Genomic DNA, 14,895 nt, shown 5'->3' with positions numbered 1-14,895 from the left:
TATATTATGACTACATTAGTGTATATTATGACTACAGTAGTGTATATTATGACTACAGTAGTGTATATTATGACTACATTAGTGTATATTATGACTACAGTCGTATATATTATGACTACAGCAGTGTATATACCTGACTCCAGCTTTCAGTTTTTGCCTGGTATTAATTGGAAGCATGCCTTTGACTTAATTTCACATTATTACTGGTCACAATAATCTGTTTGCTTTTGGGTTCAGAAATGGAAGGAGGCTGGAGACAAGCTCCTGCGCTACAGATGTGTGAGGGAGGCTATAGAGGTGTACAGAGAAGTTGGACTTGTCTGGAGCAAACTAGCTGATCAGGCACACTCTGATATGAACCTCAAACATGAACTGCTTATCAAGGTAACACAGGCTAGCAGTCTTACCAGCTTATCATAGTAACACAGGCTAACAGTCTTACCAGCTTATCATAGTAACACAGGCTAACAGTCTTACCAGCTTATCAAGGTAACACAGGCTAGCAGTCTTACCAGCTTTTTACGGTGCATCCTCGCCATACGACTTTAATTAGAGATGTACAGTGCCCTCTCGCCATACGACTTTAATTAGAGATGTACAGTGCCCCCTCGCTATACGACTTTAATTAGAGATGTACAGTGCCCTCTCGCCATACGACTTTCATTAGAGATGTACAGTGCCCCCTCGCTATACGACTTTAATTAGAGATGTACAGTGCCCTCTCGCCATACGACTTTCATTAGAGATGTACAGTGCCCTCTCGCTATACGACTTTAATTAGCGATGTACAGTGCCCCCTCGCTAAACGACTTAAATTCGTTCTAGTGTTGGCATCATATAGCAGCAATGTTGCATAGAGGGGTATAGAAACCCATAGTAATCATATAATGCAAACACACTCTAATAAAAATCATCCAAATTTTGTATACGTACTGTACATATTAAAATTAGTAACAAAATAGTATATTAACCTTAGTAACTATAGTTACCCTCAGTAACTTTAGTGTATTTAGTAGCTATGATCCGCGATAAAATGTAACATTACGGTGTTCAATCAAATACTATCGCCAATTACGGGTACCATCAATTACCTTCAAGATAGATGTATAACATAAACATTGAATTTATTTAAATGAATTTAGCTCACTAAATACACACTAAATGTTAAGTTTTACCATGTATTTTTAACTATTTTACTTGAGCTTCGACTTTTTCTTCGCCAAAATTTTATTACCTATCAGTTCCTGACTTCGTCTTCATAATAAATTTTAGCCGACCTCATTAAAACTTTTTTCATCCTACCGTATTACTGTATCTTTAGAGTAATGTGACTTGAGCTGGTGCATGTAGCGGGTAGAGCAGAGAGAGGCAAAAATGTATCAATGCTAATTATGTTACTGTACACTTGAAAATAAATTTAATACGTAACGAAGTGGATTTTTGTTAGCTGGCTAAAAGAAGTTGTCTGATCCGTGACTCTCTGTTCAAAGAGATTGCAACTCCAACTTTGCTACAGGTTCAAAAGGTAAAATGTCACCGCTTTTCATACGAGGAATGCTAAACTGAGAGAAGTCAGTCATCGTATCCCTTTCCGGTTGTGTGAGAAGGTTTTCAGTGAACAGTATATTGGCATTTTGTTATTTCTAGGTAAAAAGCACACCAACTGCCAATTTGGAATTTCAAGCGAAATTTTTTGTTGAATTCGTATGGCGAATTAGGATTTGCATGGCGAGGATGAAAAATCATTGACAATTCATTGTGTTTCACTTTGTAAGGTGAATAAACCGTATAACAGGCACATCGTACCGCGAGGGCGCACTGTATATTAAAAACATCTCATCTGCACATCTCCGCCAAGTTGTTAACAATCGAGTTATTAGTTGTACGCAACAGAAGTTGGCGTAACAGTTAATCTTTTTCAATATCTTTATTGTATCTCAGAACTGTTATATATAATTATTCTTACATGACTGCATTTCATTTAGTTTGTTTCTCAGTTAAAAACTTAATAATAACTACTTTTTTATTAAGTTTTTAACATTATTATAGTGATTGTATATAACATTAAGATTTATGCATTATATAAAATTGTGCAAAAAAATTAGATGACAAAACTGAATTATTACAGCAATAATCAGCAAATGCAGGTAAGTTGAAGATAGACAATAGGTGCAGCCTTGGCAAGATTTATTTGTGAACTTTATGAAGAGCGTAACTTATTTAAAGGTTGACTTGCAACAAAATTCGCATTACAGTTATTTGGTATCAAAAGATTCACCATGTCTTTCTCTGCTGTGTTGTAGGTGCAAAATATGTGGAAATGTGATTACAAGCTCTTAAAAGCTCAAAAACGAACAGTTAATCGTTGACTTTAATAGTTAACAGTTAACTTGTTTTATTTTCGATATTTGCATTTGATATTTTTACATTTTGTTTTGCATTCACTCACTTCAAGTTTTTTTCTAAAAGTCTTTCCAACTTTTTGCTTCACAATAACCACAGATGACTTTGGAGAGTTGATCTGAATGTTCTTATTTTCTAGAATTTTCTTTTTAATCTAAGAGAAAAGCATTGCCTTCCGTTCTGTCACCACTACTACCACTCTAACTAGTCTTCTTGGAATCTATAATTCTAAAACTAGGAGAGGAAGAAATGAAACCCTGCATAATATTATGTAGAGCTAATTTATGTGTCTGAAACCCTGCACATACATGTATGTATTGATTTATAAACTAACAACGTCTTAAAAACCTTCAGATATTGTATGCTAGGAATTTTGTTGTGGAATCAGATATTTGCTCAAAGTTTGTAATGTATGTTAATAAGATTGTATTTCAAGGTGATCCTAACGTCATCGATGAACAAAATCTCTTTGGTGTCAGAAGCTTCATAGAATACAGTGAATCTTTTACTAAGTTTTCATACATCGATAGTGTAGGCACTTCTGGGTAAGCTAGTAGTGAAACGCTACACTAGATCCACAAGCAGATCATGTTTCATAGGGCACTATAGTAGAGTGATTGGTTGGGCGATGCCTCTTGTCCGGGCATATGTCTACATAGAAGCAAGAGGAAAGCAACATCTATTTGCATGTACAAGTGCAATTCCCTTGGTCGCTAAGGCCGTCTCTATGGTACAAAGATGATGCTTTGCACAGGTGTTTTCATTTCCAACCAGCGACACTGAATCGTGGCTGAAGGAGAGTGACACAGCTGGTTCCATGATGACATTTCAGCACCACATGGTGGGGGGTGTCGCTCCGCTGTCCCTGTATTGAAACTTAGTATATGGCATTAGGAGCCTGCATATTAAGCTCATGTCGACATACTTTTCGTTGCATCCGTTTACTGCTCACACTCGGATGCCGTTGCATAGCAACCATCTTTCTTTCTTCAGGCATATGGCATCCTAAAGGAGGCCTGCTCGGCATCCACAGAATTAACCTTCTCAACTACAGCTTCTATGCTGCCATGTGACTTGCCGAAAGTGAGTCTGCCAGTGCAAAGAGAGTATGTCAACATACAGCTGTGCCTTGCCCAGATTCTTCTCCAGATCTTAGAGTGCCATGTTGAGGAAAAGAAAGCCGAACATGATCTTGAGAAGACCAAAGGTCACGTGCAGAAGGTCAGTGTGTCTGGACTGTGCTCATTGAGCACCCTCAGTGGGCACCCTCAGTGGGCCTAGTTGCAAGATGTGAAGTTGACCTTGTTTGAAGGTTTGGCCTTCCTTTGCTTCATTTAGTCATGGCAGTTGAATTTGCTGGCATAAAACAGTTAAAGTGGGTAAACTAGTTAGACTACTTTGGATTGTGCATTTCAGCTAGCTTTAGGCTATAGTTGCTAGCTCAAATCTATATGTAAAATGGACTGTGGCAGCGGATGTGTATTTTTCTTGTAAATCATATAATCAAAAGGTAGCTTTGCAAAGAAAGCTTTCTGTCAGTATTAGTCCACTCTTAGACAAACCCAAGTTGATTTGTCCAAAGTTTTGGTTGTCTTATGGTTGGGTTGCCCACGTGCATGTCCTGTACTCATACACACACTCATGTGCATATGTTAGGTAGTCGAGGAAGCTATCAGACAGACGCCAGTTTACAGTGAAGCTGAGCTTGCTTGGATGCATATGACTGCATCAGTCGCGCAGATGATAATGTCGATCATCACGGGCTGCTTTCACTTATGTTCTAATATAGCCCTACTGAAGTCTGAGGCTCTCTACTGCGGGGGCAAGTGTCTGCGTCTCCTCTCCCTTTACACCAATATGGATTCTCCTGGTCGCTGGAATGTAGATTCCGAGGCAAGTGTGACTCATTGTGACATTGTTCAGAGCAAGTTGCTAAAAAGTTGGAGTTGCTTTCTCAGCAATACTCTACAATTTTATCGAGTTGGTTTGTCACCTAAAATCGAACTACAATATGTTTGGTAGAACTAACTGAGTTTACTACAGCTACATGAGCTTTAACTCAACTGATGGCTCATTTCATAGTGACACTCTTTTGGTCCGTTGTTATAAATCCAAAATAACTGTTGCTTTAACATAAATATTAGTCCTAAATTTGTGGCTAATGTGAGTGGATATGAAAGGCTATATAGGCTTTTGAAATGTATGCTCTAAATACTCATACTTTTATTATCTACATTAGTATCACTTCTATCCTACTGACTTAGGCAATAAAATTCTTACAATCTAGTTTGTTTCTCTATAAGGGACTCACTGTAGGAGCTCATTGGCTATAGTGATGTATTCTGTGGTAGCTCATTGGCTAGTGTGGAGTACTCTGTAGTAGCTCATTGGCTATAGTGATGTACTATGTAGTAGCTCATTGGCTATAGTGATGTACTCTGTAGTAGCTCATTGGCTATAGCGATGTACTCTGTAGGAGCTCATCGGCTATAGTGATGTACTCTGTAGGAGCTCATTGGCTAGTGTGGAGTACTCTGTAGTAGCTCATTGGCTATAGTGATGTACTCTGTAGTAGCTCATTGGGTAGTACAGTGTATTCCGCAGTAGCTCATTGGCTAGTGTGACCAACTGTGCAGTAGTTGATTGGCCAGAGTAGTGTTATCAGAGGAGTATTAAACAGAAGAGTAATTTCATTTCAGTTTTGTATGAAATCAGTCTCTGACCGCACAATTTTATAGCAAAAGGCTTTCATTTAGTCTACTTCTTTCAATTGTTCATTATGATAACATGGCTTGACCCACTAAACCTTGTGTGCACAAAGACTCAAGTTTTATATTAGTTAATACAGGCTAAAATTTATTGACACTCCGCAAGAAACTTTATAAAATGCTACATCAGAAATTGTTTTTCCGTTTATTATTTTCCTTTTACAATATTTTTAATCATTTATACGCCAAAGCAGATGGTTGCACATCTCGTTAAAACGATGATGGCAAATGCTGATGAGGCGGATGGTGGCTCAGAGGCCCCCGCTGAAGAGGAAGCTGAGCAGTTAGATACTGAGACTAAGGACTTTCAGAGAATAGCAGGGGAGATGAATCTGATTAGTACAAATGAAGCGTTGGCTCTGCAACAGCTCTCCCAAGCCACAGGTATTACTTCATCAGTTGCCAATCAGCTGCTACCTATGACCACTTTGGAAAACTCACATACATTAGGCGATGTATTATAAGTTTATGTGGTGGACTAATCATAAATGCTTGTATTTTGCAGAATTGCTGGGTCAAGGACTACAACTGAGTCTTGCTCATTCTCTCATTGAAAAGGCTAAAATGCTCAGCTTTGAGTTAGTTGAATGTTACGCTCAGTTTGACACTGGAAGCAGCTCGCAGTACTTAGCTCTGTATCAGGTACAACTAACCGTAATCACGCGTGTCGTCCTTGCCTGTTTCATGACTTCTTGGTTCAATTCTGCATCACTGTTAGATAATCCTCTTATAGAGCTGCTGTGCCTCGATAGACATGAAGTTGCTACTTAATGCCACTTACAAGGATCCGATGGCATCGCGTAAGGCAGCGCTAGTCAAGTTGCATGACCAAATCATGTCTTCCTGCATTACTACCAACCTGACCTCTAGTCAGCTGTTTGCTGACATATGTCGGATATTGGAAGAGGGACAAGCGTGGCAAAAGCTTTCCATCTCACCCAATCATCCTGAGTTGATAAGGGAGATGCCTACCAACTGGCAGTTGCTAGTGCTTCAGCACTCTCCATGCAGGTAAGAACAGGCAGTGTACGCGCATGACTAAACTTACAGTGGAGTCGTCTTCTCTGGCAAGTGTAGACAAACTGCAAAGGTTCAACCGGCGAATTGCTATTAATGTCTCATGCCCTTTGCTGGAAAAAATATCTAGAGATAGGTTATACATGCATGTGAACCATTGCTCGACTGGTTGCAGTGTGTGTTCAAGTATAATAGTATTCAATATCGTGTTGATAGAGTTATCATTGTAGGTATTCTAGTCATAAATCTGTTTGCTTGTCATTTAAGTTCTGACATGCTCAACCAGGTTAGTCTAGTGCAATCTATTTAGGAATCAACGGGTCATTTATTAAATTTAACTATTTTAATACACTTCAGACACACTACTAATTTACACATATTAATGTGGTTACTCTAACAATGCTACAGCAGGACAACCATTAATATTCTGCTCTCACTGGTTAGAAAATGTTTCAAAATTTAATGGCTGCTATTACTAATCCTGGTTTTTTATATCATACTAGTTGAATGTTCGGCATTGTCCGGGCATTCAGTTAGTATGATATAAAACTGGGAAAAAGTTTTGGGACAAAAAATTGTTTTTTTTTTAACATATACAACATTTACTATTCTAATTTTTAAACTTCATAACATGGGAAAAGTGCTTTTTGCAGTTCAAATATATTAAGAGAAAAATAAAACAACTGTAAAGGTGCTTAAATGTGAAATAATTATCAAGTAATGGATAGGTAGTCCGTTTTGCTACAATGATTTCAATGAAAACGATCTGAAACTGATACAATTATTACGAATTGAGAAAACAATATAAAAATCATGAATATGTTGAATTACTAATAACAATGATTACATAGAAGTGTGCGTATAAAAAGGTTATTGTTGTAACCGAAGCTATCTATACATTCAAAACCCATTTTAAAGTAGGTTTTAAAATTTTTTTATAAGCAAAGTAAATGCAAAAAGTAATATTAGTTGGTAAAAAAAAGTACCTCCGCATTTAGCGATAAAGATACCATAGATAAAATAGCTAAGAATGATAAGAATGGCTTAGCCTTGTGGTTAGGTGCACGTGTTTGCAGACTTGTGGTTGCAATTTTTGTGAGTTCAAATTCAGTACGAAGCACATTTTCCATTCCTAAAACTTTATCGCTATAACTGGACAGACGTCAGACGACAAACTTTGAGATTTATGTATATATAGATATATATACATGTAGATAGAATAGTACGCTAGTAGTCCAGTGTGTTGTGAGAGATCGTCATGTGTAGTATTTATCTGCACAATTACTGCACGAATAAGCAAGGTGGCAGAGTGGTGCAGTTGGTAGCATGCCTAACTACCGTGCCAGGCTTAGCAAGTTCGATTGAAGTTCAATTCTGGTGTGATATATTATTTTTTCTAACTTTTAAGCATTGCTTCGCACAGACAGACACAGCCCGGTGAATGCCTGGTGTTGCACGGGTAATTAAATAATTGCGCAATGAATTTGAGTAACTTACCTGGTGAGTAACTTAAGCTAGTCTAAATTTTTACTATAGCAATAGCCGTGAAGCCGGCTTGATGTTGCGCGTAACATCAATCTGGCCAATATTATTTTCACTGCAAAAGTATTGACCCTTTTATTCCTTAGTGTGGCAAGGACAGCGTACTGTTTTGGGTTAGTTTGCTGGCATGCAGACCTGGAGGTCCCGAGTTCAAATCCAGTGTGAAGCGATTTTTCAACTTTAAAACTTTATCGTCATAGTTAGACAGATGACTGGCAGACAAATACTGAGATTTATACATTATATAGATTGACATTATATATATAATATACTAAGTTAATATTATAATATGTTATGATTATGTTATATTTTAGACGGTACTTGTATGGCGCTGTACTGGATAGACCAGAAGCTGTGGGAAAGAAAACAGATAAAAGTAAAGGACTTATTTCTACCTCTTTTTCCAAAGCTAAGGTGAGATACTTCTTTAGACTAATTCAGACAAGACAACTCTTAGCTTGTCATAATCAAAGCTTTTGTCAGATTATCGGCAGGGGACGAGCAGTGGTTGTTTTATTATCTGCATTCTTGAGTTCATCTTTCAGTAATTCAACAGAACAACGCTGAAACTATAAAGCCTTGAAGTTACTTGCTAATGGGCTCTATACTACAGATTGTTTAGTTAGTTACTTGTATTCTTCCTGTTGCACTAGCGCAAGCATGTGGGAACATCTACAATTCTTAACATGCCTTTAAAATATAATTACTCCTTTGTGATGTTATAGTTTTTTGTCTGCTTTTAGGTGCAGAGGATAGAAGTGGATCAGAACAAACTTGATGGAATCATAGAGAAGATGAGAGACCACAAGTTTGAGGTTATGACGACTCTGCTCAAACAGGAGTACCAGAGAACAATAGTGAAGCAGCAGGAGAGAATGTTGGAGAGCATCGGTGAGGTCGCGCAGCCGGTAAGTAGATCTATTCAGCTAGGTCTAACTCTCAGTTTTTAAGGCTAACACTAGGACTAATAGAGAGGATCGATGTGGGGTACAAGTCATCTCACCTTTTGCCTTTGGGTCATCGGTAGCCGCTTGAAAATGTATTGATTTTTTATTTCTTTGAAAACTGAACCTGTAACTGATCTCTTCTGAATTGTAATAACTCTCTGCCTCACTGGAGTACACTTCTGCTGAAAATGTCAATTGTAGCAGATTTACATATCCTCTCTCGCCGTATAATGTAAATAACTTGTCAGTCACCTTTTATTCTCTGAGTTGTCTCATCCTGGGCATGACTAAGGTGCCACAGGTTCCTAATATGTTTACTTTATTGTATAATTTTGATATGATTGCATGCTGCATGTAGAAGCGGCGGAAGAGACGGGCTAAGGTGAGGCATTCTGTGTTATCAGTCAGGGAGCCAATCAAAGTTATTCAAACCAGCAGTGGAAAATCTCAGATTTGAATTTTAATGATAAATTTAAATACACATAATTCATTCATATACATGATTAACTTACATAGTTAACTTTGTTTGAAATTTATTTTAACTGTATGTAGATTTTCTTTCAATTTATTTGACAAGGAAGATAATTGTGTTGTCCAAAACAATTGAAAATAATGTTACTGGTGTTTTCACTGCTGGTTGTTTTCCGAAATCACTTTTTATGCTTGTATTTCATGCCTCATGCTCCTTGTTTCCTTTTCCTTTAAAATCTTTTCTCTAAATGTAACTATTTCCTTCCATGGCAAAGCACTAAAAACCGCTTTTCTATGCTGATCATCAAGTTTTACTTTTTCCCAGCCCTGAGCATGATAACCTTTAATCTTTCTTATTCGATATATGGTCTGGTCATGTAACACGTCTCTATCCGTTGTCACTGAGAGATTGCGGCTTTTTATTGCATGAATGTGTTGTCACTTGTCGCCTCAACATAGACATGGAATTGCTAACAAAACCTCTAGACTCCAACCATGTGAATATTATGTTAGTAGCTTTTGAGCTTAATTATGACACAAATGGACTCATATATAACAGTCGCCACCCATCTATTCATCGACTTTTTGCTAACTTACAATCTGCTAGTATTTTTCCTGTTTACACTCCAACATGCTCAATAGCATCTGTCTCACTTACATGCAATGATGGTGCACTTGAGGCAATTTCTGCTCTGCTACATTTAGGGGTTTTCAGACTGTAATTATACAACATTTACTGGGTGCATTACAAACAAACATCGATCCAATACAAAAAGTAGAACTGCATTTTAAAATGCTCCACAATGGTTATGTCAGCCCTCAGGCATGCAATACTCATCCAATCTGTATAGCACCCATTGTTCAGTGTCGAATTTCACATTAATGGATCAAGGGCTATTACATTTTGTTGACAAAACTTTTGTTCAAAAGCTGTTGAGAAAATAACTCCCTAAACTGTAGAAAACATTGCTTGGGGTAGTGTTGGCCTTTACAGAGGAAACTTACATATTACAAAAGTGGAGATGCTGTACTTTTGTTGTGTGACCAATTAGTAATTCTTATACTATGATAGCTAATAGGCATCACATCGATTCTTCCATAAACCGGAGACCCCTCATTTTACTCAATGGTCGACTTGCGTATTTTTCTTGTAGCTTGATGACTTGAATGAGGAAGAAGACGAAAGTGAGCTTCAAGGACAGTTTGAGACGATCCTACAGGAAATGGAGGAGTATGTCCAGCCAATGGCTAGTCTATTAGACATTGACATCAGGTGTGCATACAAAGATACATGAACAATAACTTCTGGTTGTGTCTATGTCAGATCTGTGTCATAGAGTTACCTAACTACTTAACAACGTACCGCACTTTGCATGATAAGTTCATTTTACTTTTTCATAATCTTCATTTTTCATAATGTTATCCTCTCTGCCTTTAGATCAACTTATACGAATCAAATGGGTCGCAGGTTGTTACATCCATCGCTGCCTTGCTGCTTTTTTCTGTTCCATGTTGACCTCTATTCTGATAGCGCCGCTCTCTCCACTCAGGCGATCACTCATTAAAGCCAATATTCTGTCCACTATTACCCGCATATTACCACTCGTACACTTTCCATTCCTGCAGCCAGTCAATTCTGTAGCATCCTTAGTAGAGAAGCTATAGTAGTTAGGACACACTAGCCGAGCTCGAAGGTCACGAGTTGGTATTTATAAACAATAAACATCACTCTCTTCTCATGTTATCTTCCTCATATTTCTGACATGAACAGCTTCTTCTTAAAGGCTGGTGCAGCTCCTGAGTGCTTCCTCTGGTCAGAGAAGGAGACTGAGCAAATATGCCAAGTTTGTATCAAATTTATGAGGCCTTGTATCGCACTCCACGCTAGCACTTAGAGAGCTATACATAGCACATGATTACACTTTCCACCTGTCCTTCTGTTAGCTGTACATAGCATATGACTACACCTTCCACCTGTCCTTCTGTTAGCTGTACATAGTACATGACTACACCTACCACATGTCCTTCTGTTAGCTGTACATAGTACAGGACTACACCTTCCACCTGTCCTTCTGTTACCTATACATATCACATGACTACACTTTCCAGCTGTCCTTCTGTTAGCTGTACATAGCATATGATTACACCTACCACCTGTCCTTCTGTTAGCTGTACATAGTACATGATTACACCTACCACCTGTCCTTCTGTTAGCTGTACACAGTACAACAGTACACCTATCACCTGTCGTTCTGTTAGCTGTACATAGTACATGACTACACCTTCCACTTGTCCTTCTAATAGCTGTACATAGCATTTGTCTACACCTACCACCTGTCCTTCTGTTAGCTATACATAGCATATGACTACACCTACCACCTGTCCTTCTGTTAGCTATACATAGTACATGATTACACCTACCACCTGTTCTTCTGTTAGCTGTACATAGTACATGACTACACCTACTACCTGTCCTTCTGTTAGCTGTACATAGTACATGACTACACCTACTACCTGTCCTTCTGTTAGCTGTACATAGTACATGACTACACCTTCCACTTGTCCTTCTAATAGCTGTACATAGCATTTGTCTACGCCTACCACCTGTCCTTCTGTTAGCTATACATAGCATATGACTACACCTACCACCTGTCCTTCTGTTAGCTATACATAGTACATGACTACACCTACCACCTGTCCTTCTGTTAGCTATACATAGTACATGACTACACCTACCACCTGTCCTTCTGTTAGCTATACATAGCATATGACTACACCTTCCACCTGTCCTTCTGTTTGCTGTACATAGTATATGACTACACCTACCACCTGTCCTTCTGTTAGCTATACATAGTACATGACTACACCTACCGCCTGTCCTTCTGTTAGCTATACATAGCATATGACTACACCTTCCACCTGTCCTTCTGTTTGCTGTACATAGTACATGACTACACCTACTACCTGTCCTTCTGTTAGCTATACATAGTGCATGATTACACCTTCCATCTGTCCTTCTGTTGGCTATGCTTTTATTTCTGAGCATTTCTCAGGCAAATTTTTGTTGTACCATATTTTTCTGTTCAGTTTCTTAGGTCTGTTATCCAGCACAAATTTTGCATAATTTAGTATTTTATGTTCCAAATACTTAAATTTTTGAATTACTGAAAATTGTTTGTTCAGTTTGTTACAAGTGTTAAACAACATATATTGAGTAGAGCCTGACTTTATTATTCTGTGGAAGGTCTTACTGATCAAGACAGCTGCTTTCTTAGCTTGAGTTACGCTGTTCTTGCAGACCGCCAACAGTTTCTAGCACTACTGCCGACAATAAGAAAGGCGCTGTAGTGCCAGAGGTGATGGACACGGTGGTACTGCTAGCGGATTGTCTCCTATTGGAGCTGCCCTTGGAAGCGCTGAACATGTTTGAATCGAGCAGCATCACATCAATGAGCCGTGACCTATCGTTGCAGATGCTCTATCATAGATATCACCAGGAGCAGCTAACACGTACGTATAAGTTTAATCATTTATATGAACTGATAACTCTAGGAATTGCTGTAGGACAAGTTTTAGTCTATTAATTTGTAGTATATATAACCAAACATATCAGCTTTAAATTTTCTGCTCAAATATATCTTTAAATAGGTACATAAATTTTTCAGTATCTAACTAATGTACTCATATCGATGAATGTGAAAATTTCTGTGAGCTCTTCTGTAGCACAGTAAAAAAACTAATAATCGTTCAACAATTTTTTCAACAAAATGCTGCAAAGAGTGCATCTGACATGCTAATTTCTAAAATGCAGATTTTCGCTGCCTCACTGTTACATGTTAAACAACCAACCATCAGCCACCAACCTTTGTTTTGTTCATATGCTCTCTTTCGTGGATGTTTCAAACCTAAAACACAAATTAAATATTAGAAAAGAAACTTCGATCTGCCAGAATTGTTTTAGATATTTATATCTATAAATATATTTGGTGATAATTCTAATCTGTGATGACCTGACTATGACCGCAAGTCAACAGTTGACAGTTTAGCCATTCACCTAATAAGTGATCTTTGATATTTCCATACATTTGAGTGACATTTCTTATAGCTGAAGAACTCAAAGCTAAGCAGCAGTTGAAAAATGCCATTCCGTCCCGTATACCTGGGGCAAGAGATGCTAATAAGAAACAGGCCAAGTACATTCCATTAGATCGACCTGTGCCGGCAAACTGCCTCCCTGTTGACACCAACAATATTAAGTACATGGTTGACCCTCACGGTGACCTTGTTGAGGATGGTAAGGCTTTCTATAAGATGGATATAATGGCTCCTTTCTGTCACTTTGCGCTATTATTCATATAGTTCTGTGATGTCATTGAGTATACCGACTATATTGATGGTAAATGCAGAAAAGTTTGTGCACAGCATTACGTGTCTGTTACCAGATGATGACAGTCCTATGAAGATATTTGACTCGCTGTACAACAAGTACAACCAGCAATTTACTACCAGGTGGATCGGAGTCACTCATCTGGAGCATGAGCCGAGGTGTGTATATTACGTTCGTGAAAAATAATCTCTGTGTCGGTTGTAGCAACTAAATATGATAAATAAGATAGACTAGGATTTATCACTACCGACTCTGTTGATAGCATCTGCGAATGGGAAACCTACATGACAGACAGTAGTTCCTTCTTCTTCTATGGTTTTGAGCACCTGCTCTCCTACATCTCACCTGAGAAGCTCATATCACTGGACCTGCCAGACTGCATGATGTGCCTCTTGTATGACCTCTGCCAGACCAGCAAGAGTTTCACTCGCAGATCCATCAGCAATGTTCTCAAACAGTGAGTTATCTTGCTTTTCACCTAATCTGTTTGCAGCCTTAGTTCTTATACCGGTCTTGCCCGCCTTTCAATGCACAGCACTAAATATCTCAATAGCCTTAGTTCCTTTATTGGATTATCTTGACCCTGCAATTCACTCAAACAGTTCGTATTTTTACTTTTTTCCTTGGGATTGAGCGGCATTTCAATATGCTATAATCGGCAGCTATAATAAAGTATTAGTACGCTGGCAGTCTCGTGCGCTGTTAGAAACCATCATGTGTGATAATTATGTGCACAATTATTCATGAAACAGCAAGGTGATCAAGTGGTGCAGTTGGTAGCGTGCTTGACTGGTAATTCGAGCATCTGTGGTAATTTCAGCGTGTTACAATCCATTTTCGTAAAACCCTTAGCGTGTCGATGGACGGACACCATTCTTATTATAATTAAAAATTGTACTACACTTCAGAGAGTGGTACATATTGCATAAGATCAGATTGTAAAGCAAGCATTAGGTATCAGATGTTGCTGGCAACTTTGTGGCAGTAACCCTCTCCCGTGTCATTGTAGGCAATCTCAACTCAGTCTAGAAACTCCTCTATGCACTGCCTTGATGCTCTCTTTAGCCGGTGTCAAATGCGTTGTAGCCAATCAGTGGCATTGCACACTTCCAGATAACTCTATGAATGTGCAACACACCTTCCAAGGTTAGTGGTCAGTGACAGCGCTGTAAATATTATTGATTTTTATTCTTTAACCACCACTTCTCCAAAACCAATCAACGAATGGTGAATTTGTGTCTCTGCAATCTCTCGAAGATGGAATATGAATATCACCCCCAGAGGCCTTTTTAGCAAATGAACCTCAACCTGTCGCTTGCAGGTCAGGCATTGTAGACCAGTGTTATATCTTCATAATTGT

General features: G+C 38.4%; 1 protein-coding gene across 1 annotated transcript in view; it reads left to right on the top strand.

Moving 5' to 3' along the window:
- LOC137391028 (cilia- and flagella-associated protein 46-like) overlaps positions 1-14,895 on the top strand; it is a 53,190-nt gene that overhangs the window by 36,774 nt on the left and 1,521 nt on the right. The window contains 14 exon segments of the mRNA XM_068077371.1: positions 238-384; positions 3,397-3,624; positions 4,060-4,296; positions 5,366-5,555; positions 5,677-5,813; positions 5,905-6,182; positions 8,045-8,144; positions 8,474-8,638; positions 10,303-10,421; positions 12,447-12,658; positions 13,254-13,442; positions 13,591-13,693; positions 13,798-13,992; positions 14,545-14,681. Coding sequence (XP_067933472.1) covers positions 238-384; positions 3,397-3,624; positions 4,060-4,296; positions 5,366-5,555; positions 5,677-5,813; positions 5,905-6,182; positions 8,045-8,144; positions 8,474-8,638; positions 10,303-10,421; positions 12,447-12,658; positions 13,254-13,442; positions 13,591-13,693; positions 13,798-13,992; positions 14,545-14,681 — 2,437 coding nt within the window.

The sequence above is a fragment of the Watersipora subatra genome, chromosome 1 (assembly GCF_963576615.1).
Source record: "Watersipora subatra chromosome 1, tzWatSuba1.1, whole genome shotgun sequence".
NCBI classification, from domain to species: domain Eukaryota; kingdom Metazoa; phylum Bryozoa; class Gymnolaemata; order Cheilostomatida; family Watersiporidae; genus Watersipora; species Watersipora subatra.
The sequence above is the reverse complement of the archived record's forward strand: the minus strand, read 5'-3'. Positions and strand labels throughout refer to the sequence as shown.